General features: G+C 40.0%; 1 protein-coding gene across 2 annotated transcripts in view; it reads right to left on the bottom strand.

Moving 5' to 3' along the window:
- The window catches only part of LOC130177451 (receptor tyrosine-protein kinase erbB-4-like), a 316,805-nt gene that overhangs the window by 45,713 nt on the left and 246,570 nt on the right, over window positions 1-24,522 (bottom strand). The window contains exons 16-20 of one of the 2 annotated variants that reach the window (XM_056389216.1): window positions 24,221-24,265; window positions 20,418-20,550; window positions 15,539-15,661; window positions 13,631-13,729; window positions 6,870-7,055 (exon numbers count right to left, since the gene is read on the bottom strand). In XM_056389216.1, the coding sequence (XP_056245191.1) occupies window positions 6,870-7,055; window positions 13,631-13,729; window positions 15,539-15,661; window positions 20,418-20,550; window positions 24,221-24,265 (586 nt within the window). The remainder of the gene's footprint in view (window positions 1-6,869; window positions 7,056-13,630; window positions 13,730-15,538; window positions 15,662-20,417; window positions 20,551-24,220; window positions 24,266-24,522) is intronic. The other variant, XM_056389217.1, reaches the window with a different exon arrangement.

Genomic DNA, 24,522 nt, shown 5'->3' with positions numbered 1-24,522 from the left:
CAAACAGCCCTTTCAGGCTGATATTTACCCAGGGGAAGGGAGGTATTCTGGCCGCTAACATTGAATCATACACTTATTTATGCAGTCATGAAAGACCACCACAAAAAAGCTTCAGAAATAATTAGTTTGGAAGTGAAAAAGAGGGAGACAGCTAGAGCGAGAGACAGAGCGAGGGGAAGGGGGATAGGCGGACACTTGTTGACATTTCTAAGGGCTGGTAGTATCAAAGCCTTGACGCTTGTGATCTGCTCCTCGCTCTGTGTGTTAACATGCAGTCTTGGAGCAGACATACTATCTGCCAGTGCTGCTCAGAATCAAACGCAATTTGAGCATTTGCTACAAGAGACAGAAAAGAGACGAGAGAGGAAGGACAGTTTGTTTGCTGGTCACATCAACACGTGCCCTGTCTCTCAAAACAGAACGTGAGATTAAAGGGTCCTGTTGAAATGGGATCAATGGAACAACGTGATGTTTCATTTACTTTCCTGCTTATTTTATGCAGTAAACAAAATAATGCATTCAAAAAAACTGGTTGTTTTATTTCAAAATAAATATAATAACAAATAATAGCATTTCTTGTTCTTGCAGAAAGGGAAATGTGTCTAAATCATTACAATTTCTTGTTTAAAAAATAATAATAATAAAACATTGCAGTAATTTACATTTATTAAGGTAATCACATTCAAGGGCAGACCTTACTTGCCCTGAGGTAGCTGGTGGCCTTGAAAAATTCTGCCCCTGCAGAATGTTATTTTGCTAATTTGCTACATGCTGAATATTTTACTCTTGCCATGACCAGTCAGAAAAATCAAACAATGGCACAGTAAAAAACTTTGTCAACCTATTTTTTTTTCAGCATTAGGAAGTACAACTGCCAGTGGGTGGCTTATCACAGAGAACCTTACACAGTGAGGCAATGCTTTGTTTTTTACTGACATGAGAATAGTGACACAGAAAAAAAACATGAGCATCTATGGGAGCCTATAGTATATTCTTCTTACATGAATGTTCAGAGAGACAGAGAGGAACAAAAATAAGAGGGAGGGTAGATAGAGCAGAATGGGAATAGGAGTGAACAGAGAACCCTGGGGATGTATGAAATGAGCTGGAGAGGCATGTTTGCCTAGTCCGGTTTACACAGAGAAATGACCCTATCATACACAATGAGAGGCTCTCTAACCACACATGCGCGCAGGAAAGATTTGCCGTTGTATTCAACAAATATTTTTTACTGTAAAGCTTGTTTCAATGAGGTATTCCTACCATGTCAGTGGAGTTGTTTAAATTGTGGTGGTGTATTAATGTGGTTATTACGAATCATTCTGAAACAAGTCATGCAGGAAGAGGGACACCAAGTTCACACTAAATATTTAACAGGAAAATAAAACATGATAGCAACCATCACTGTTGAGTACAACCTGTATGACTGCAGCTGATATCAGTTTCCTTCTTGTCTCTGTTGGTGTCTCTTCTGCTAGTTCAAAAGAATTCACATAGAAGAAGAAATTGTCCCAGTTTATGACAGGGATCCTGTCACTGCAGTTTTAATACTAGAATGCAGAATATAACTGGAATATCACCAGTGTTTACACATGAAGCAAGTTAAAGTTCAGCTGAAACTGATTATGACTTTTATTAATCAAGTTGCATTTGAAGAAATGACTAGAAATGACTATATTCTGACTATCCTCTGACTCTTAAAGAGGGTGGTCAAAATACACAAAAGATACTAGACAGTCTCCCACTGTTTGTTAACAGTTTGCTGTAGGAGTCTGAATAAAATATGTGGTTGTGCTGATCCTCTACTCAATATCCAATGAAAGTCAAAAGGATTTTTAAAGTTTTAAAGTAAAGATTTTTGACCTGATGATGTTGCTGGAAGAAAACTCAGCAGATCACAGAGGCTATGCTAATTCATCCTGTGGGGTACATGAATGCAACAAAAGTTCATAGCAATCCATTCAACATTTGTCGAGACATTTCACTCAAAACCTCCTGCTATTTTTAACATCACAATGGCACTAGAGAAAAAGTCAGGAGATCAACATCATCTTGAATGGTTTTTTTTGCCAATCCATCCAGTAGATGTTGAGATATTTAATTATAAAAGTAAAAACTTTGACCTGCTGGTGGTACTCAATAAAAAGTCAAGGTATAACAAAAGTCATTAGGATTCAGTGTTGGACTGACTGATTTTGCCATCCCATCACCATTGGAATTTGATGCGAGCCACTGATAAAAGAAAAAAATGTCTTTTAATTTGTGCACTTATATAGTTACAGGGATACAAGGAAAAGTAACATCTCATGTGATAACATCATGCTAACATACAATACCATGTGATTGAGAACATGGGTGTGAGAACACACCCTGCCAGACACAGGCACTACCCCCACTCCCAGCTGCCCCACTACCGACTAGCCCCTTGAGAAGAATGAGCCCACCAGCCCAGAACAGGCCCAGGACCCCCAGCTGAACCACACCATCACTGACCTGAAGGTCAAATTCACAAAACTGCTGATGAGCCAGCAGCCAATTCACAACACCATGGTACAGTAAGACTCCTCTACCATCAGGACAGAGGTAAGAAAGCTGCAACAAGACAGTGAGAGCCACATGGCCTGGCTGACAGCTCTGACAGAAGAGGTAAATGAGCTGAAAGAAGAGATAAACTACAGGAGAGAACTGACTACTCTGTCAGAGAAGCTTCAGGAGAGAGACAGAGAGAGAGAGAGAGAGAGACAGAGAGAGAGAGAGAGAGAGAGAGAGAGAGAGAGAGAGAGAGAGAGAGAGAGAGAGAGAGATACAAAGGCCCTGAAAGACCAGCTGGACTCACATCCAGGCCAGCCTCCCTCTAATCCCACCTCCAATTCTACCTTTAGCCCACAGACACTGGATCCTGATCTCCTCCCAACCCACAAATCAACACCACCAGACCACAGATCAACACCACTCCTTGTCCCTCCAGACCAACAGAGAGAGAAGCCAGACATCAACATGCTCATTGACTCCAATGGCAAAGTCATAAAGGAAAATAAACTTCTGCCCACTCACAAAGTGGGTAAAATCTGGTGCCCAAACATCCAATGGATCTGTTGTCAGAGGAGCAGCTGGGATTCCCAAGCTACAGCATTACCCATGCTGGCTCCAATGACCTGGAACCAGCAGGGGACAGTGGTCAGAGTCACTCAGAAGAGTGATGGAGAAAGCCTCCACCACCTTCTCCAACGGCAGTGGTCATGTCAACCCTGCTACCAAGGAAAGACTTGCACCCTGACACCATCCACAGGATCAACAGCAGTGTATCCAGAGACTGTGCCCTGAGCTCCAACATCCACCTGGCCCACCACCCCACCGTGGATGTCGGCTTTATCTGTGATCATGTCCATCTGTTTAAAAACACAGTCCCCATGTTTGCCTGGAAACTGAAAGACATTTTCAACAGAGACCAATCCACACCCCGCAGAAGGAGCAGCTCAGCCGACAAGCCCCTGAGACCAACAAGACACCCCTCTAGACCAACACCCTGACAAATCCCATGGAGACCCCACTAAGACCCCACCAGGGCAAATATGATCGCCCTCAAGCTAGACCAAAGCCACTCCTGCCCAAGCAACAGGAGCTCAACCTTGGCCCACTGAGTTATGCAGTGAGGAGAGCAACAGGCCCAACCCCCACCGCCACAGCTGGCCATAGAGACTAACCGACACAGGCAGACGTGGTAACCAAGAGGAGAGAGTCTGTGTCAACTCTGTCCAAAGAGACAGGTAGAGACAGATCAATGTTTCTTGCTACAGTGTAGCACATACAAAGACTTCAGGACAAAATTCTTTACAAAAATTAAATGTAATTTTAATTTTGATTCACTCTCTAACCAGACTAAAATGTAACATCTACTTGGGGTAAATAGTAGTAAATATGTCAGTGTATGTCACAACCTGAGAGACTAGCAGCACAGCAACACATGACAGCTAAAGGTAGTCTCCTCACTGCTCACACTCAATCTATTCAGCAAAATAAAATAAATAATTTAAAGAACAAGAAAATGGCCAGTAAGCACGTGTTTGTTTAGGATCAATAAAGAAACTATTAACAACAATATGTTGATTCAAAAAAAAGTATGAGATATGTAGTAAATGAAAAGGCAGTGTGTGGGTATGAAACATCTTGGTAAACCTTTAAGATGGTTTATTTATTGATCTTTTGTGTATTTCTTGTTATCAGATTAGACTTTGTCAGATATTAAGTTGTACCAAGTTGTCTATGATTGAAAACTAGTAAGAGATGACAATGTGTGCAAGGGGATTTCTCTTCTCCTAAACTACTTGACAAATTAGTGAAATATGGAAAAATTTCATCCAATAAACAAAAAGAAATATATCATGTCACCTCATCTTAACAGGGTATTACAGCCGTATCATATATTGATATACCATTTTGTGTATTGTAGTAGCAGTTCCAAGTCAATACATATGACATTGTTACAACACTGTACTGTATATATGTGAAGAAGAAGAGCGTGAACGAGGAGCAGATATGAAAAGCAAGCGGACATAAAGAGGAGAAAGTGATATAGTAGGTTATAGTAAGGGGGATATGTGAAGATAAAACAGGATAAAAAAACATTCTTTGCCATCAGAGCCTTGCATGTGTAGTAGCTCTGATGAATCTGCTCATTAGTATGACTCTCATGGCGGATCACTCCATTAATAATATACGGGAGTGATGGCGGCCATGACAGAGAGGGAGGGCCACAGAGATGTTGCCTCACTGAGTGAAGCCCTGTCACTTGCAAGAGCCTTGACAGCCCAGTAAGACCCTGCACGAGTGGTGGCATCCATGATAAATGGTAATGAATTCATTTGCAGGAAAGATATTTCAAAACTCAAGTCCGGAGCAAGTTATTATGAGCACTACATGTGGGAATGTTGATCGTGTTAGTGTCCCAATTCACCCTGTTGGCATTGTTCAGGTAAGTGCATTGTGTAGGACACTTTGTGTTTGCGTTTGCATGAACCCATGGGCACTTGATTGCCTGTGGTTCCTGATGGCTATTTGTGTCCCATCTGGCTGTAGCCAATTACTGAAAACCCTAAACAATGCACACTTGAGACACACAGTAACAGTGGTAAATAATACATCATCATATCTAACCTTTATAAATTATACATGTCCCCATGTTGACAACTGTTCACAGTGGGCATATACAGTATTTATTCATGTGTATATAGCTGTTCTCCATCCTTTCTCCACAAAGTAATTGGTGTGATTAATACCATAACAAGTCAATATTTGTGTTACACAGCATGGGAAGTTTGTCAGCATGGCAAGAATTAATGCAGGCTTTGATTGCCTTTGGTATAAAAAAAGGCATTTTATATGGTTGGATCATAACCGTGTCCCAAAGTTTAATTGATGGTTTAATATTTTCCCATGGAAGTTGACTGGAGTACTGCCTGCCTCTGATTTAGCCAAAAATGGCAACAAAAATATTTATCAAAGATATTAAATCTGGGACTGCAGTGAATGCTAAGTCATTTTCATTCTGCTTCTCTAGGCTTTTTAACCCATTCCTTCCTCACTGTGTCTGACAGTTTTATCAGCTCAAAACAAATGTAGCATGTTTGGAGACTTAATTATACCACATGATATATACTGGGGTATACGTATATTATCAGGTCCTGTAGTTAATAAATTTCATTAATTCATGGAAAAATATTTATGAGGATTATAAAAGATGTTGTTAGGGTTGTTAGAGAGTCAGAGATGTTGCTCTAACTCTGGTGATTATATCCACACCCTACAGATACATTGACAGAGGCGGAGAAAAAAAAACATTAGTAGGTGTATCCCTCACCTATTAATATTGACAACTAGATTAAAACTAATTGTAATGCACTCCTTAATCCATGAACCTGAAACACTTAGTTCCCTGGTCTCAACACTTCCCCCACCAAAGTCAAGCAAGACTTTGAATTATTTACTTCAGTTCTCCAGAGAGGTTGCCAAAGGGCGCCAATGACTGCTGTTGAATCCACCATACACACCACCACACACTCACAGACACTTTACCAAACCTCCGGTCCCTGTCCCTGCCTATCAGCCTTTTACTAAAGACTAACATAAACATCTTTTCTTCACTCCAGAAGAAATGTAGTAATCCAATTGGCCTCTATTTGCTTAGACATATTATACAAGGGGGCAGGGGTGGTTCAGCAGTTGTGTGTGTATGTGTGTTTAATCCAAACCCAACACAAGTATTCATACAGTAAGATTTCAAAAGGGGAGAGGATGCAAGGTACACTGCGAAAACACAACACAAATGTGTATGTGAGAGAAATTTAAAGTGCTGTCATATGCATATAACAGCAAAGCAGCAGAAGAGAAACAATGTTCTCATTACTAACCAAGGAAAGAGTGACACAGATGGGAGAAAAAAATGATGATGTGATATAGGAGCAATTGCAGTTCATGGATCAAGAAAAAGGTCATTCAACAAAACAAAAACATGACAAATTAAAGTTTAAATCTTCTGAACTTTGCCAAATACCAGCAAAGTATTACAATATAATCACAACACAGCAGTAGATGCATCCCTAACTCTCTTTTGTAGATTCAGATAATTGGTGCAACAATCAAAGCAGCAAAAAAGCAGCAAGATGATCCACTGATAAACAAGCTCCTCGGGTATCTAAATGATCCATCAACATGAAAAGCAACCATTCACTAATCTGCCAACCGAGACCCAACAAACCAACGGACTAATCAGCAAACAAAATGACCAGTCAGTTACCTAATAAATAAACCAACCGAATCAAACAAGTATGCAGCCTGTGAAAAGCTAATGAAGCAGCATTTTCAATCCTTACCTTGGCAATCTGGACACACCAATTGAGCAACAGCTGGGATCCAATGTTGTCCTTGTGCTCATGGACATAGTCGAGCAGGCACCCATGAGGCATCAGTTGTGTGACCAGCTGGATGGTGGGACTCAGGCAGACACCCAGCAGGCGGACCAGGTGGGGGTGCTCCATGCTAGCCATGATCAGGGCCTCCTGAATGAGACAGATATACACTGAGGCATGTGGGGGTGGGGTAGACTCAACAATGTTCTTTACTTTAGGCATCAGTTTTAGCAAAACATAAAATACATCATTGCAATGCTACTTTTATGAACTTGAATGTTCATGTAGAATTGAAATTGGAATGGTCTTTGAAAGCTAAGAAGCACTGTGGTGAGACTTTTTTTCCTTTTACTTGCAGAGAATATCCCACTGATTATTTGGATTGAACTTTACATGGACCCTTAATATCCTATTAATGCGTATCTCGATTAACAGAGAACATAATCTCCCCAAAGATGCAACAAAAAAGGGGAAAAGGCTGCCAAAAAAATAAAAGTAAAGGTCACATTTAAATTGTACTGTAAGCCATTTGGGGAGAACTTTATAGAGTTGGTCAAAATGGTTTATTCAGATCCAGCAACTTCCATTCTCACTAATGCAGATAAATCGCAACCTTCTGAGCTGCAATGTGGCATGAGGCAGGGCGCTCTCCTTTCTCCTTTCCTTTTTTGATATTGCTTTAGAACATCTTTCAATAGTAATTAGAAATCATAAAGGTAATGCTCTAAATCTTGTGAACGTATAAGCTGACTAATTATTGATTTGTTTATTCCACCCAGTAGTTTCAGTTCCCAACCTCCTGAACTACAGCGTATTCAGAAAGTGTTTCAGACCCTTTCGCATTTTTTCACATAAGTATTCAAACCCTTTGCAATGACACTATGAGGTGGAAGGAACTGCCTGTGGAGCTCACAGACAGGATTGTGTCGAGGCAAAGATCTGGGAAGGCTACAAAAAATTTGTGCTGCATTGAAGGTACCTAAGAGCACAGTGGCCTCAATCATTCTTAAGGGAGAAGGGCCTTGATAAGAGATGTGACCAAGAACCTGAAGGTCTCTTTGGCTGAGCTCCACAGATCCTGTGCGGAGATGTGAGAAACTACATGACTATTTGGACGTTTGGACAGCCAAATGTCTCAGCATACACTCCTATTACATTCAATCACTTGCTCAAACCAACACTGATGGATAGATTGTTCCTGGACTGGAGGGGGAAGGGATTGTGCTGTGTTGGAGATCTCTGGATAGATAATAGATAAATTTGCCTCATTCCTTCAGCTCCAAAGTAAATATCACCTTCCTCAATCTCATTTCTATCGCCATCTCCAAGTTACTTCATACAGGAACCAAACACAAGAGCTACATTACTCAATTTTTAGGCTCCCACTTTGTCACTGCTTTTACGATACTAGTCATCTCAGGGAGGACTGGGCCAAAGCATTTCGGCATTCCAGTGTCAGATGAACTGTGGGAGGAAGGCCTGGCCAGTATGCAGAGCTGTTCTGTCAATTCTAGATATGGACTAACACAGACTGCATTACTCTAAAACTAAACTTAGTAATATTTGAATCAGTTTCTCCCATGTGTGATTGATGTGGTACGGCCAAGGGATCACTATCACACTTATTCTGGCACTGTCTGGAACCAGGTCATTTCTGGTGTGTCATATTTAATTGGTTCTCCAAATAATATGGAACTAACATTCAGTCAGACTGTATGGTTGGCATGGTTACAGCTAAAAACTTAGTATTACTAAACTGGAAGTCTCCATTGTCCCCATGTTTTAGGAGGTGGCTCAACAAGATGCTTTCTGTTGCCAAGATGGAACAGATTCATTATAGCAAATGGAATTCACAAAACTATTTCCAGAAGGTGTGGAAGCCTGACATTGCTCGATGAGACCTACATCTTTTTTTCTTTTGTACCCTTGGCTCTCCTGGTGGAAGGGGCAGTCTCTTATTTTGCCCATTTTTTATTTATCTCTGTCAATCAGCAGTTTTGGACAGTTCTTGGGAGTTCTGGAGTTGACTCCCTTGTGTTTCTGTTCTTTTTATGTAATGGTACTTTATGTTTATTGTAGGTGTTTGTTCATCTGTAAAAAAAAAATCAGACATAAAATGATAGAAAAGTACTATAAGCCATGTGTCTAAGTGGTTTGATCATGGTCAGAATAGCGTAATAATCTGTCTGTTCAAATGATAATATTTAAAGTCATTAAATCAAAACCACTTTTACTTGCGGTAACATGGCTAAAACCAATGTTCTCTGCATAAAAAATACACACCACACACTGGCTTCTTTATTGATAATGTTGTCAGTTACCTTGTCGCTATCTAGTCACTATCTGTTCCTATTTTCATATTTAGAACAAGAAAAGTTAACTATGTACAAATGAGTACCATATTCCTACCTTGTTATATATGGTACCCAAACAGGTAGCTTTTGAGTTAGTGTAAAAGGACAAATAACAGAGCAAAGGTTCAAAGACTCAGCACACTGGTAGAAAGTCCATCATGTTTACAAGTGTTGACTGAACTATCAAAGATCATAGGACCCGTTATTCTGTTTAAGGCTGAAGTTTCTCTTGAAGCAAGCAGCAAGGTTCCTCTAAGTCAGAAACAGTAGATTTTTATTCAAAACCTCAACATCAAAGCGACTCACTGCTTCACAAGGCTGTCAGCATTCTTTGTAGCAAACTAAAAGTGTAGTAAATACATCAAGGTGAGATAATTGTAAATCATGTGTCTGTGTCCTTTAATACAACATACAGTAAGAGTTGTAACATACTAAGTTTGGTCTAAAATTTTGCTATTACAGAAAATGCTACTAAGTAGAACATGTATAGGAAGAAGCTGCTCCAGTACATTATGTATGAAGCTTTGAACCCACTTGTCGTTTCAACACCTCAAAACAAGAGCAATTATTATATATTAGATTAAATTTCAATACTGCGTATGATGGTAGCATCATGGACTAATCACTTAAATACTACAGAAATGCTACCAAAGACAGAAATAGACCTTCATCTATTCTGTGCAAGTATGCAACTACCCCCCCACCCCCCACACACAGCATTATTACTGCCAGGGCTATGGGTTAATGTGACGATTCATCATAAGATGGATAGCCGTGTAGCAAAAATACACAACACAGGTGGTGGTGGTTTGTGTATATATGTTGGGGGGGAGACAGAAATACAGTGTGTAGTGCTCCACTGAACACTGACAGAGAGACATAACCGCAACACAGTCTAAACTTTGCATAATCGGATCCCTGCTCATCTGGTGATGTCAGTAGATTCTGTGAGGACGATGATAATTCAGGCCAAAGTCTGTCAGAGAACTGTTTGACTGCGTGGGCATGATCCGTTTCAAGTCAAACTGGGAAGTGTTCATCTGCCACTGAGATGTGGTATCCTGAGATGTGTTACCTCCCAACTACTGTACATAACACTCATCTTTTCAGGTAAGATTAAATCCAACTCGGTTCCATTTAAGTTGCTTTGTATGAATCCTTATCGGTATCCTACCTGAAAAAGACATGCAGTCTGGGATTATGTGAGGAGATTATACTGTGCAGTGAGGCCACTAAGTAGGGGAGATATGTCTCTGCTGGTGGTGTGCTGGTATATGGGAGTATGGATATGTACTGTAGGAAAGAGAGAACAAGACTGTATGTTGTGTGTGTGTGGATACGTGTTTGTGTGTGTAATAAGAATCTATTCACATGTGGATACTTGGCTGAAAAGGTCTGCTGTGGCTCCACAAAAAACACTAGTTTTCAACACTTTCTCAGTTCCAGTTCCCTATAACAGCCTGTGGGCTGATTTCTATGTAAAGGACTCGGGAAGGATTTTCCAGGAAAATCCAAAGCCTCTCTTCTGCTCCCCCACAGCGCGAACAATGTACAACACTAGCTAACATTAGTTTAGAAATGGAGTCTGCTAACATCAACAAACAACTGGCTCCCAGCACATAACAGACTCCAACACAAACTCCACAGAAGCGTCACGTCATGATATAAAGTCAAATAAAAATCATAATATCAAACTATAGTCTCGCATAGCCACATCTCCACACTTCGTTTTAACGCTATGCCAGCGCTGGAGAGTCAAATAAAGTCTCTAGTCTCAAACATAGTTTATAATCCAATTATAACAGCCATGTAACTTTAGTTACCTCATCTGTCAACATGATGTCAGTGTTCTGTCAAAGTCTGTTTCGCCTTACATTAACCTGAAACTAACCTTATACCCTCCATAACCACAGAGGAGTCACAACAGGCAACACAATTCTAACAGGAGGGAAACACTACCCTCATCAATCTGTTCTGTTCACTGTGATGTGCCCAGGATGTTCGCTGTGCACCAGCGCAAGCAACAGGATTCTGACTGCAGTTCACTTAATGGCCACCGATGTCAATAACAAGGGTTTTCTGAGTTTTACATAAAGAACCTTTAAAGCAATCAAGTGGAATGAAGTATTGAGAAGTCCTCAGAATTATATTAAAACCAGAAATTGGTAAATCGCAGTACTGCAAAATGTGCAATTTGTTTATACAGCTTTTTATGTGAAGCACTGTGTAACTTGTGCGTCAAATAAAGTTTGTGTTAAATAAAGTTCATTATTATAATTTAGAAATGTGTTGAACCCATGTTTTGTATTGTTAAAATGTTTCTTTTTTGTGAATTCTCATCTTTTTGATATTCATAGAGAATAATAACTGATGAAAACATTAATGAGAAGAACAAAAGATTATCTTCATCATACACAAGGGGAACAGCATCACCGAGTGCAATTTTCAAGGCCAAACCACAAGGGTTTATCCTGCTTCAGTGAAAACAAGCCTTGAGCAGGAGTTAAGCTTTCAAAAGGAATAATATACCGTAGTCGCTCCTGTCTGCCCGAAGCCACCATTATGATTACATACACACACAAACATGCAGTCATGTGCATGCATGACAATCCTGCAGGGTACTGACACCCTGTCTTCTCACTAGGCATTGGCAGAAGGGAGGCAGTGTTCAGACTGTGTTGCTGTGCTAAACATTTTTACCCAATTCATTGAAGGATTCATAAAGGGAGAATTTGTCACCCGCTGGGTGCTCTACAGGTGAAGAGTGGGAAAAACCCACGCACACACAAATAATTTTACTGGGAAAAAACAAAATGACACACGCACGCATGCACGCACGCACACACACACGCACACACGCACACACGCACACACACACACACACACACACACACACACACACACAGAAACACAAAGACAATCAATCCTCAGTGACATTCTTCAAACAGTCAGTGAGTGTGGCCTGCAGCTAGAAGGTAACCAGTCAGAATTCCCAGTCCAGCTGGGAAAATATAGCGGATTAAAGTAAACGAAAAGCCCTCTCATTTCTCCCTGTAACTACCAATGATCTTTCCTGGTGCAAAAGCTCAGCTCCCATCTGCTCAGCAGTAAATACAAGAAGACTGTGGAACTGGATGAATTTGATTGAAGGTATAACTGGAAAATAGGATGAACCTCAAATAATTTTATTGGGAGAAATTTGTTTTAGTTTATCTAGCTGATGCTTGTTAAGCCAATCACAGTCTCTGTCTCTCCTGTTGTTTCTTTTTAGATTAATTGAGTCACAAGTTAGATACATACATTTTATTTAAGAGGTCAGTTACATTATAACATCAGCAACATAATCTGACACTATCACTGCCACAGTCACATGCAGATACTACTTATGCCTAAGTCAACTATCAGTCAAAGATCAGTCAATTTTCCTCTTTTTCTCACAACCACGGTATCTCTATCCCTCCTTTGTCTCTCTGTATGTTGTCCTTTCATTGCTGATATCTGGTTCTCTCATTGTCAAACATGCCCCCAAAGCCCACACAACATAAAATTAAACGCACGCAGGATATTCATCAAAGACGTCTGGATAAAAATAGAAACGCTAACACCCCAAAAACTCTTCCTCTCAGACTGTCAAACTTAGTGCAAAACATGAGTGCAATTGGGTCGCTTTCCATGTGTGTCTGTGTCTGTATGTGTACGTGTGTTGAAGGGGGTTATTTCATCTGCATTGCATCATCATGGGGTAATAATTTTGAATTTTTTCACTTTTCCTTTTGAAATGAGCCGGGTTGTGAATGTTTTATAAATGGGGCCTTGTGCACTGTGCTGGGAGCCTGTGGCATTGTGTGTATGTATGTGTGTGTGTGTGTGTGTGTGTGTGTGTGTGTGTGTGTGTGTGTGTGTGTGTGTGTGTGTGTGTGTGTGTAGGTGAGTGTATGGTAGGGGTCCTATGGGCCCCTGATGATATTTAGTCTGGAGTCCATGGGACGTAAGCTTAGTTCTTAATGCTTCATTTCACCAAACAGAGCTGATGTGTCAGTTGTTCTTTCTTTTAGAGTCAGTGAGGTGTGGCGTCAGTATATGCAATGTTTTCAATCCAATCCCAACACTTAATGTGTCACAGTGGCAACACTGTGCCGATAGGTTGTATATAAATATTGGAATAGTCCAGCACAGACTATGAGAATATTGTGATCTTGACTGACCTGGTGAAACACTTCTACATAAGAAAATATAAACTGAGAAAACCAGCTCACATTTCTCCTACTTCAGTTTGAACTGCAGAAAACAATTGTCAGTTTTCAGCCAATAGAAAACTCATGAGGCAAAATACAATTAAAAAGAAGAATTGATTGTTTTCAAGATACTCACGTCCATGAACTCCACGTTAGCCTTGGGTCCGGTGGCCTCATTTAGGATTTTAATGGCTACTGGAATCTTCACTGTTTCACCCTCTGGGACCCATATACCCTAAAGAAACACACACACACAAACACAAACAGATAATGAGTCGGTATACTGAATGTAAAGTCACAAAACTCACCAACATTTTATTAAAAGAAAGATGTTGTAGATCTGAAAAGGAGGAAAATCAATAAATATTTAGAGAATTTTTCACCCTGAATTCTACTTTGTCAGCTTTCTTAATAACCATTTGTCAAGATTCTCACTGGCAAAGTATGAGGGTCCACTGCATGCTGTATGATTAAAGGTTATTTTGTCCTTCAATAAAGACTTGGGTAAAACAATTTAATCATTTTGAAGTGTCTAATTTCAGGAGGGATTAAAGTGATTTAGCAGCTGCCAAAGTGGTCAAAGCATTCAAAAGAGAGAAAACAAGTGCCTCCCAACTTTTTTAAAAAATGTTTCCAATGTGTTCCACCTTGGTTCAGCCCTCATGTGACTATATATCCCCAGAGACAGCAGGGCCAACACCTCCACTCACAGACTTAAAACACCTGCTCTCTCAAAGCTGTAATTTTCATGTCATAGCTCTTTTTGATAGACTTTTAGTCTTTTTACCTGCACTTGTGTTAATAATTATTATTTAGCACAACCAATCACTATTTTTCCCCCTCAAATTAACAGCACCCACAGTATGTAGTATTGCATATTTATTTCATAGCTTATAACATTGACTATAGGTTTGTAAACCCCGTCAGTATTTAAGCAGTATTTCACACATCTGTTTGCAGCAGTAACTTTAATGAAACAAGGAACCTCACCATTATGTTGTAGCCTGTACCATTTCTAAAAATGCCTTGAATGGGTTGCTATAAAACAATGTGACATATTACTGTTGTTCAACTGTGTGATTGTGTGTCTGTGTGCATCCTCCTTGTGTGTGCTAGAAAAACACAAAATAGCCTAAAAACAAAACAAGGACCCGCTCATCAAAACAATGCATCAGTACTGCTCAAAAACTCTACAGGGCACCTTCAAGTGTGGTACCTTGTGTTACACAGAAATTATATTTTGGTATTTTGGTGAAAAGAGAGCAAAGCTTCACAGCAAAACACTCAATTGACAAGTTAACCTGAATGCTGAACCTCAACATTAGCCATGACCTCTGAATTGTGCCTGAAATAATAAGATCATGAAGTCAAGCTGCTGAAGGGAGGTTTCTCAGCTCACTGCCTGGCAGGATCTTATCATCACACCACTGTTCCTCAACTCTGAGATGATCCAGTGGACGAGATTTATTTACCACGATTTACCTTATGACCACCAGGATAACTATAGGTCCTTGGGCTCACCGGTGAGACTCTGAATGTTTTTTTTTTTTTTTTCTTTACATGCCTAGATATTCTTGGAAATTCCCCAGGGTAATATGCAAGACATTGCTCTGAAAAAGACCATCTGCGCTCATGCTATATACCCTCTGGCCCAGAAATGCCCTATAATGTAGATGGTTGATCCACAAAATGACCAATGATGATTTCAGTGAGAGCGAGTCTGTTCTTTCTAATTTCACTGCTGTTCTTCTCTACCTCTCCCTAACACATCATCACACTGATGGTGACCTCAGCTACCTCTTATTTCAGTGTAACCCCAGGGGTCTCAATGTCTGCTATTACTTATTCTTTTCATCCCCCGCCTCCAGCCTCCCATCTCATTTCCTGTCTTTAATTGTCTTGCAATCCGTCTTTCTTGTCCTCCTCTTTTTTTCAAGACCTCACATCCTGATCTCAAGTTTAGGATTATATTAGTTTATTTAGTCAAGTATCAACTAAAACCTGTGGAAACAGTTAGTATTACATTATTTTGTGTGTGTTTTACCTTGTATACAGTACCAAAGGCCCCCGAGCCGAGGATCTTGACCCGTTTGAGTTCTGTCTCTTTCAGGATGCGAAGCTGGGCTTGGTTCGGGGCTGTTCCACTGGGTGTTAAAGGTTCCACAAGCTAAAAACACACACAGTCACACAGAAGTCATTCAATTAGAGATTACTGTAACCCAAACCCAATATCAAAAACTGACGTAAATTCTTTTCTCACACAGCCCCTCCTGTATTCAAATGCAAGCACAATCCTTTCCACAAAAAGTGAAAATCTAACATGAGAAAATACTAAGAAATAGTTGAAATCTGATATGGAACTGGTTCCACCTAACTTACCTCAATTAAGTAAAAACATACATTTTCATTGGACTACTTCTAATGTTCACAAATCTGTTTCTTGAATCAATGAAAAAAAGCTATTTCTCATAAACTGTGACCTAATTTCCAAGAACTCATGCTGTGAAACTCAACAATGTTTATCATAAAGCAACAACAATTACCATGGAGTTACTCAAATTTATGACTAATAAGGATAACAATATAAATCCAGACACTGGTGTGCCATTACCATTTCAGTAACAGAAGTGAAAGATTTAACCAGAAGAGAAAAATGTTGATAGGTGGACGAAGAGTGAGAGAAAGTGAGAGAAGGTGGTGGGGGATGTGGATAATTGTGCAGCCTGAAAAGGAGTTGACACTTCTGTTGTCTCATTACTGCTCAAGTGGAGGAATGAGCAGATGAAATAGCTAGTGAGAGAGAAAGATTATGTGTGGGGAGGGAGGGAGGGAGGAAGATGTGGAATACGAGAGGAACTGTGGCAGAAACAACAACAACAAGACAGCGATGGAGGAGCGAGCAGCTGAATTGGTCAGAGGATGCAAAAGCGTGAGGGAGGGAGCAATATAAGGAGAATTAGGAAAAGAGTGGAAGATTAGAGAGGGAGGGAGGGATGGAGGGCAGAGAGAGGAAAACGGAGAGCGAGTGTAAATCAGCCTGACTGTGGTCGGCAGCTTCTGTCCCTCTGGCTCATGGTTACCATTTGATTAAAAACAATAGTCATTCTTCATTTAAATGGAATAACAAATCAGCTTCTGCAGGGTGGAAACAGGAAGGGTGGGGGACACACACCACAAAAACAAACACACACACGACAATACAGATGTCTTAAGAATTATCCATCCATACATACACATACACTCTACAACATGCTATTCCACTGTGCAGGGAGCTGTCCAGCACTAGTGGTGCTGAAGATGTTGAGGCTGTGAAGGAGCCACAGTGCAGCAAATTGGAGCTGTCCACCTTCTCACTCTACACTGCAGTGCTGAAACCAAAAATGTGTAGTCACACAAACTGTTTGTTTGCTATATTACCATGCTGCAGCTGAAACACATCTTGAAACAGCTGACAACAGAGTGATGAGAAAAATCACTTGGACATACTGCTCTGGCTGGTGTAAATCAAAAATGCTTAAAAAGAGCAACATGAAAAATTACCATTTTTAAAAGGTAAGGTGGTGAAGAGACATACTAACTCATCCACTGGTGAAATATGTGTTGCAGTGCATTTTCCCTGACAGTGAAGCATGTATGGATTAATTGACAGTTGTCAAGTGTTCCCTGCAACTGGATGAATGTAGCCTACATGAATGCATATGTTTTACAGTCTTAAAAAGGTTCCCCCGTTTTTGATCTCTAGTAGTCCTATGGAGATGTTTTCCACTGACCTACAGGTGGCGGTAACACAAGACAAGAAGATATGTTGCACTGTGCTAACAAAGGCAGGGGAGAATGTGACTGCTAGCAAACATGGATGTAAACACTGCTAGATTTAAAATACTGGCTCTCCAAATGTTTTATGAGGAAGAAAATACATTCATCACACTTATAAGAGCTGATGGATACACACATTGCATTTTGGGGAGTAACACTGAATGTAAATATAACTTTTGCTTGTTTGCATAAAAACTCACACAAGGTACATTTAAAATATCTAGAGACAGCAGGAAAATAATGTCGGGGCATAAAAGTGTGTTTCAGTATCTTAAACATAACATATGTTTTCAGACTTTATTTTTTCCAACCAACAAACCTGTAATGCATTATTTGCTGAAATGGGATGAAATACATGAAATATTTAAAATTGTAAAAGTGGAATTCTATGGAGACCTGGGTCATGTGGTAGAAAAAAATATTTAAGTGAGAATCTGTGGTTTTAATAAACTGTATGCACAGAAACTGCAAGAGTGTTATGAGTTCTGCCTGCATGCCCAGAACTACATGCATCTCACAGACACTGTAATGATTCATATGACGTACTTTTGTACTGATCATCAATAATGATAAATGATCTGGCTATAGTATATGAACATTTTGAGTCATCAATGCTTTAGAAGTAGCATTTCATTCATACCATTAGTCTAGGGCTGTCCCAAACGATTATTCTTTAAACGATTAATCTAGCGATTACTTTTTCGATTATTCGACTAATCTAACGATTTTTTTTTATTAACCTAACAGTAATTTTATTGCAATTATTTTCCAGTTAGTCATTTAATATAACAATTTGCCCCGTCCAACACACACACACTGCACCAGGGTGTTTCCTCTTTATGTGCTCGTGCATGACTGTCGTGCTAGAGTGATATGCCAGATGCACTTTGCAGAGTCTGCAGACTACCGCACCGTTGGTGTCAAGATTTAAGTATTCCCAAACTTTGGAGGACCGTGTGCGAGCCTTTTTTGCCACGTGTTGCTCCACACGCTCCGTCGTACTGCTGGTAGACGCCGCCATGTTGTTCAAATAGATTACACAGACGCAAATCATTCACGTAGTCAATGACTTCAATTACGTCACCGCGTTGTCCCAGTCCGTGCGCTGCGCTTGTATCCGGGTAAACCAAAGACGATGGATATAAACGGTCCCATTAGAAAGTTCCGGTTTTGTTCTATGAACATTTACCCTGTGTGGTTTTACACGGCGCGTCAACACTAAAATTCCATGTCGAATAATTTTTATAATCGACAACGTCGATTACGTCGGATAATCGTCCCAGCACTACATTAGTCTGAATTTTGCAAGGTTTCCTTAATTAATCTCTCAGTATCTTTGATGTTGTTGATTGGTGTGTTTTATGAATGGCATATTTCAGACAGTTGTACTAAAGTGCTTTGTAAAATTAGATTTTTAGGGAAAAAAATGCTTTGCTTCCTTACTTTGCTGTTAAGGGATTGGTACATTATTCAGCAGAACATACCTTCTATATTAGCTTAGGTCATTATTAAATATAAGAAATTCTCACAGTCGATCCAAAATGGCCCAAAATATGTGCTGATTAAACCGTTTGGTTCATAGACCTCCAGAAATAAAGTTACATTGTGGATGCATTATTTGGCAGATATGTTTTCATTACCTGGTGAAAATTGTCTCCCCTACTTTCCCAGACCATGTGTTAACATGTATGAAATTCATGGTTTGCCGATCAACAGACATGGTTTATTAACCTTACCACATGACTCCTGTAGGGGTATGCAGAGATCTCTACTTTGTGAGCAGAAAACTAGGTTTTAGTCAGAGTATTTTTTTTTTTTTCAAACATTCACCACTGCTTTTGGAGCAACTGGTAACAGCACTGCCCTGTAGGCGTAGTTATGGTGATTTACATGTGGGAATATGTCTACGCATTAATTAATTAATCATAATGTGTTGTGAAAAGTTAAAATGGTTTAGATGTTTGCTTATACATAAGTTTACACATTTTCAGACACTGTACAGTTGGTAATATATTAAAACATTTTTGTAGCCAGCATTGTGTCTGACACTGAGCGGCAGCATATATGAGGCAAATGTAAATAGAATAATGAGCCTTATCTGTGCTATTTTTTCATTATAGAAGTTATCAGCACAGACACTTCTCTCATACTTGTGTGCTCTGAAGAGAGAGAAAGCAGTGAAACAAGTATTTGCACTATGGCACACAAGTGCATTAGATGATGTACTCTTCTCGTTTTAACACAAAGGAAGAGTGCTTTCTTCTCTTCTAATGGTATGGTCCCTTACCTCTTCCTAACAGAAGTGTCCTCTCCAGCATACAATGGCAAAGTCCCCACCTGAGCCTCAGTTTCTGACACTTTCTCCACCTCCGCAGTCACCATCTTGAAAAACCAAGGCTCATCCTCTTTTCTCTCTTGTTCAGCCTGACTCTCTTGTTTTGTACAGTATGTGTCCCATGCATGGGCGCGCGCGCGCGCACGCACGCACGCACGCACACACACACGCACGCACACACACACACACACACACACACACACACACACACACACACACACACACACACACACACACACACACACTACAAACACATAGAGACTTGTGAGCACACACACACACATGCACATAACAATGTAATCGTACAAATTCAGATAATGTCCTCAGGCATTTCTTATGTTTTAATCTGGTTTTCTTCTAAAATGAATGGAATGTTCATCCTGGAGCCAGGATGTCAGTTACGTACATAATCTGTCAAAGATAATTATGCTACTTTATGAGATCACAAAAGAAGTTGTTTTTTTTTCCAGTAGAGGACCTTTTTACTAATTCTCCTTTCATTCTTTCAGCTCCTGTTTTTCCACTATGTTTTCAATGCTTTCAAAACCCTAAGCTCTGACAATATTATTTATTTATTTTCAATACTATAAAAGATCAAAGGTCTATATGTATGGATTGCAGTTAGATTTCTTAACATTGTAAATGTGGACTAACTTAGACTAAAGTAAAGTCACCTATGTTCTCGGTTTCTCAGTCATGCTCAGTCTCCTGTTATAGGCAGTTATTTCTCCTTTTTTTTTTTGATGTGTTTTTCATCTACTGTCCTGCTCACCTCCGTCTCCAGGAAGCGACGAAGGGCTCTCTTCTTCTTTATGTTCTTCCGGCGCACAGACACTGCTACACTCAGCACTATGATCACCACCATGAAGAGTCCGCCGATCACCCCCGCTGCGATCAGAGGGGTTCTGAAGACAAGAGAGAGGAGGGGGAGAAGAAGGTGGAAAATGAGTAAATGATGGAGACAGAAGAGGATGCAGGCAATGAATAAGCATGACACATTGTCACCAGGAGGACAGAGATGGTGACAGAAGGCAGGGTGGGGCGGACAGGTTGAACAGGTTGAGAGGAGTAGAGAGGATGAGAACAAAAAAACAGAAGTTGGCATCATCCTTACACTACCGTGTGCAAAAAAACCCCAAAAACAAGTAGTCAGATAAACAAACAAAAACCTTTCTCTATAGTATATTTATACAGCCTATGTGGGTAATCCTTAAAAAATCTCTTCACCTTCAGTTTTTGCTCTGAGTTTTATCTGGTAACCAATATCCCTCCATGCCCTCTCATTAAAACCAAGGCTGAGATCAAAAACATGGAAATAACCATCAAAGTGAATTCTCAGCATCACACCAACGCTGTCATTTGAAACCAAGACTCTCAGTAATTTTCCTGATATGCTCCCCTAACATTCTACAGAGCTGCTGCAGAAGTGGGCAGGAAGAGTTGCCGCCCACCTTTTTTCCCTGTAATGAAAGAACCTAATTTGGTCAGTGCACACTCTACTCTGCTCTGCCCTAAATCAGTGGGAAAAGGCTGTTAGCCAGGACTGTATATCACAGACTGCAAGGATGCACCCCATAAAACGTTATCGCAGTCAGCTGGCTTCATGGAAAGTGAAGAACTCTGTGTCTCCCCCGCATCTCTCTCTTTGGCTGCACGGGGAGTTTTGGACTTATAACATGCACTGGTAAAAAGCTGGTAAGAACTACAGCCTGATGAATGAATCAGCCAGGTGGACATGTTGGCCAATATTAGCTCGTTGCAGATATGCTGGTAGTGATAATTAATTAGAGGGATCTATAGATTTGTCTGAGGTAATTTAGATACATAAACTGTCCACCATGGAAAATTTACAACTTTATTTCTTAGTGTAAAATGTTCTGCTGAATAAATGTCAAGGTGACAGTTCTTTGAAGAAATATCTTGAAATACGCTGCTTTTCTTTCTTATGGAGAGTTAGATGAGAAGGTCAATACTACTGCCCATTAAATGTGAAGCTAGAACCAGGAGAGTGTTAGCTTAGTTTGCTAGCCTAATAGTGCCTCTAAAGCTTACTGTACAAATACAACCAATATCTCATTGTTAAATCTGTATACACACAGAAATGTAGAAACAACCAGTTCATGGTGATGACTCCAGGAAGTAACAGCACCTCAAAAAATAGTCCGGCACACAACCCCAGTAAAACCACAGATGGTTGATTTTTACACTTTGGTTTTTGTATAGATTAAACAAACAAGATATAATGTGATCATTAATGAGCTGCAGAGGTGGTGGTAGGATGTTTTTTATGCTAAGCTAACTGTTTTCTATTGTAGCTTCATATTTAACCAACAGATAAAAGAATGACATCAATCTTCCCATTTCACTCTTAGCAAGATAGTGACTGAATGTATTTCACAAAGTGTGGAAATATTCATTTAACAAACAAATTCAAGGAATCCTTAACAACAATAATTGTTCATGTTATTTTCTTAAACAAAACAAATTAAAACTTTTGATACTGGGCTCCAGCATTGGCTGGAATTTAATGAGAGCTTATGCAGTGTATGAAAGTCTTTTGCTTCATTGGAGGTAGGTAAAAATATGTGTATGCATGGTTGTTGAGACTATATTTCAATATTATAATGTCTCTCCTGCATAAATACAGTGACAGAAGTTATAACAAATCACACAACACTTAGTTAGTAACCTCACCAAAATACAGATTCACAGGGTCAAAATGGCTCTTGCAGTTTTACTGCGACAGTACATCAAATCAGTGACTCAAGAAGCATTACATTTCAGAGCACATTCTTTAATCTTAGTTGTCTGAAACCAATACTATGATGTTAGTTTTTATAGGTGAGTATGTTCATATCTCATACTTTTCAATAATAACTTGAGAAAAAGACTACTGAAGGCCACTGTTCAAAGTAACTACAAACATAGCTACTGTAGCTACGAATAGCCACATATACAGTAACTGAGCAAGAAAGGCCACAGAGGATTTGACACATGACAAAATGCAATTTAAGCATCAAGATCCACTGTAGATTATCTAATTTAATCTGCACGCTTCACTTACATGGTTTCTCCAACTGACATTGACAGGTCCCCTGAGTGATCACATGAAACCTGACTGTACTATAAATGTATTCAAAACATAGAGCTCTAAAGATCACCCGCAAGCCACATGTTGAGCGATCATGTAGATCATGTTAACTGCAATGTTTCTCCACCATTGCAACAACATCCGAAATTAAAAAAGAATCAATTACTCACACATATGGAGCCAATCAAGGAACACAGAGATATCAGACCAGAGGCAGCTCATATACCGCTGAACTAAATGAAAAGACGGTGCTGAATGGAAACATGCTAGATGAGGTATTACTTGTCAGTTTTATCAGACTAAATATTAAACGAGTTAGTGACAGAAAGTGATTAATCCAGCTTTATCAGATATGCACACAATCCCTTCACAAGACGCATGTTAATGCCAGGTGGAACACCGGCCTTTCAAGGCTTAGTGTAATCATCTGTTTCTGATAAGTCACTTTCATTTGTGCTTAGCAGTCAATACATCCAACAGGTAACAGATTTACAAGATGTGTGACATCTCTGGGGTTAGCTGGCAATCTGCTGCTGTATCCTAGCCTCAGCTATCAGAGATCTGATAAGGCCTACTCTGTTGACCAGGTCAGCTGATAACTACATTTCCCCACCTGCTGCAGTTCTCCTTCAGTCTGTTGGCAGTGTCCCAAAGACCGTTTCAGGAGGAAAAGTGTAGATTTTAAGCACTCCTCCAGAAGGCAGGAATGTTTTTCTCCAAATTGTGGGTGTCTCCTTTAGCATTTATTGCTCTCAGTCAAAGATTCAGGACACTGAATATTGACCAGTAAGTACTTGGTAAATGTTTATCAGTTTGTCTACATATATAACTGTATGACTTCTTTTTCCTAAGCAGCCACCATGGCCTCCTGCTATGTTGCAAGATAGTCTAAATGTGTTTCCATTTTTCCAGTTTGATGATCTTATTCAAAGTCACACATTGTTACACTTTTACCTTCCTGTTCTTTTCTGCATAGCTCTGTTCTTTTTTGGGTTCACTGTTGTGCTGCACATCTCCAGACCCACCAGTAAGCCCGATACTGTTGACTGCTTACTCTGCTTATCAGCCCCCCCCCCCCTTTTTTTAATCATCCTCCAAACACCCAAACCAACAATTCTCAGCACCACCTGATGCCAAACCGTTTCTCTTATGAAACCTTGAATCCATTTGCTGTAAACTGTTAGCAGCAATTTGTTCCCTTTTCTCCCCCACAGCTTCAGAACAAAAGCTAAAGTGCTATCAATTTATCAAGAACCAGGCAAATTGCTTGTGCTCACACACACCCATACACACACCAACACACACTCAAACATGCATATCACACAGTGGCTTTAAAGACACTTTTGGGCCTTAGAGCTAGCCATTAATCACTTAATGGCTAGCGACTTTGCTTACTGTGATTCTTGGGTCTGTGAGTGTGTGTGTGTGTGTGTGTGTGTGTGTGTGTGTGTGTGTGTATGGGAGTTGAATGAAGAATTTAATACCTGTCCATCCAGCCGATACAGTCTTGCAGTCTTGGTCCAATGCACCTAGGGAAACAAAATAGGACCAGCGGAAAGTTGAACAACAAACAATCAAACATTTTTTGGTTTGATACATATCTGAAAATTATGAGAAGTGAGCTGACCAAAGCAATAACTAATAGGTACAGTCGAAACCCTTTTACACCAAGGACCTGTGTTCATCCTGTAGTCCTATCACTGGGACAACCTGTGCTGGACTTGTTTAGACCTTTATTTAAACCTAATGACTACTGTATCCTCTTGTCACCCCAATTATAAAAGAT

This window comes from Seriola aureovittata, chromosome 11 (genome assembly GCF_021018895.1).
Source record: "Seriola aureovittata isolate HTS-2021-v1 ecotype China chromosome 11, ASM2101889v1, whole genome shotgun sequence".
Classification (NCBI taxonomy): Eukaryota; Metazoa; Chordata; class Actinopteri; order Carangiformes; family Carangidae; genus Seriola; species Seriola aureovittata.
Note: the sequence above shows the minus strand (reverse complement) of the source record. Positions and strands in the feature narration are given on the sequence as shown.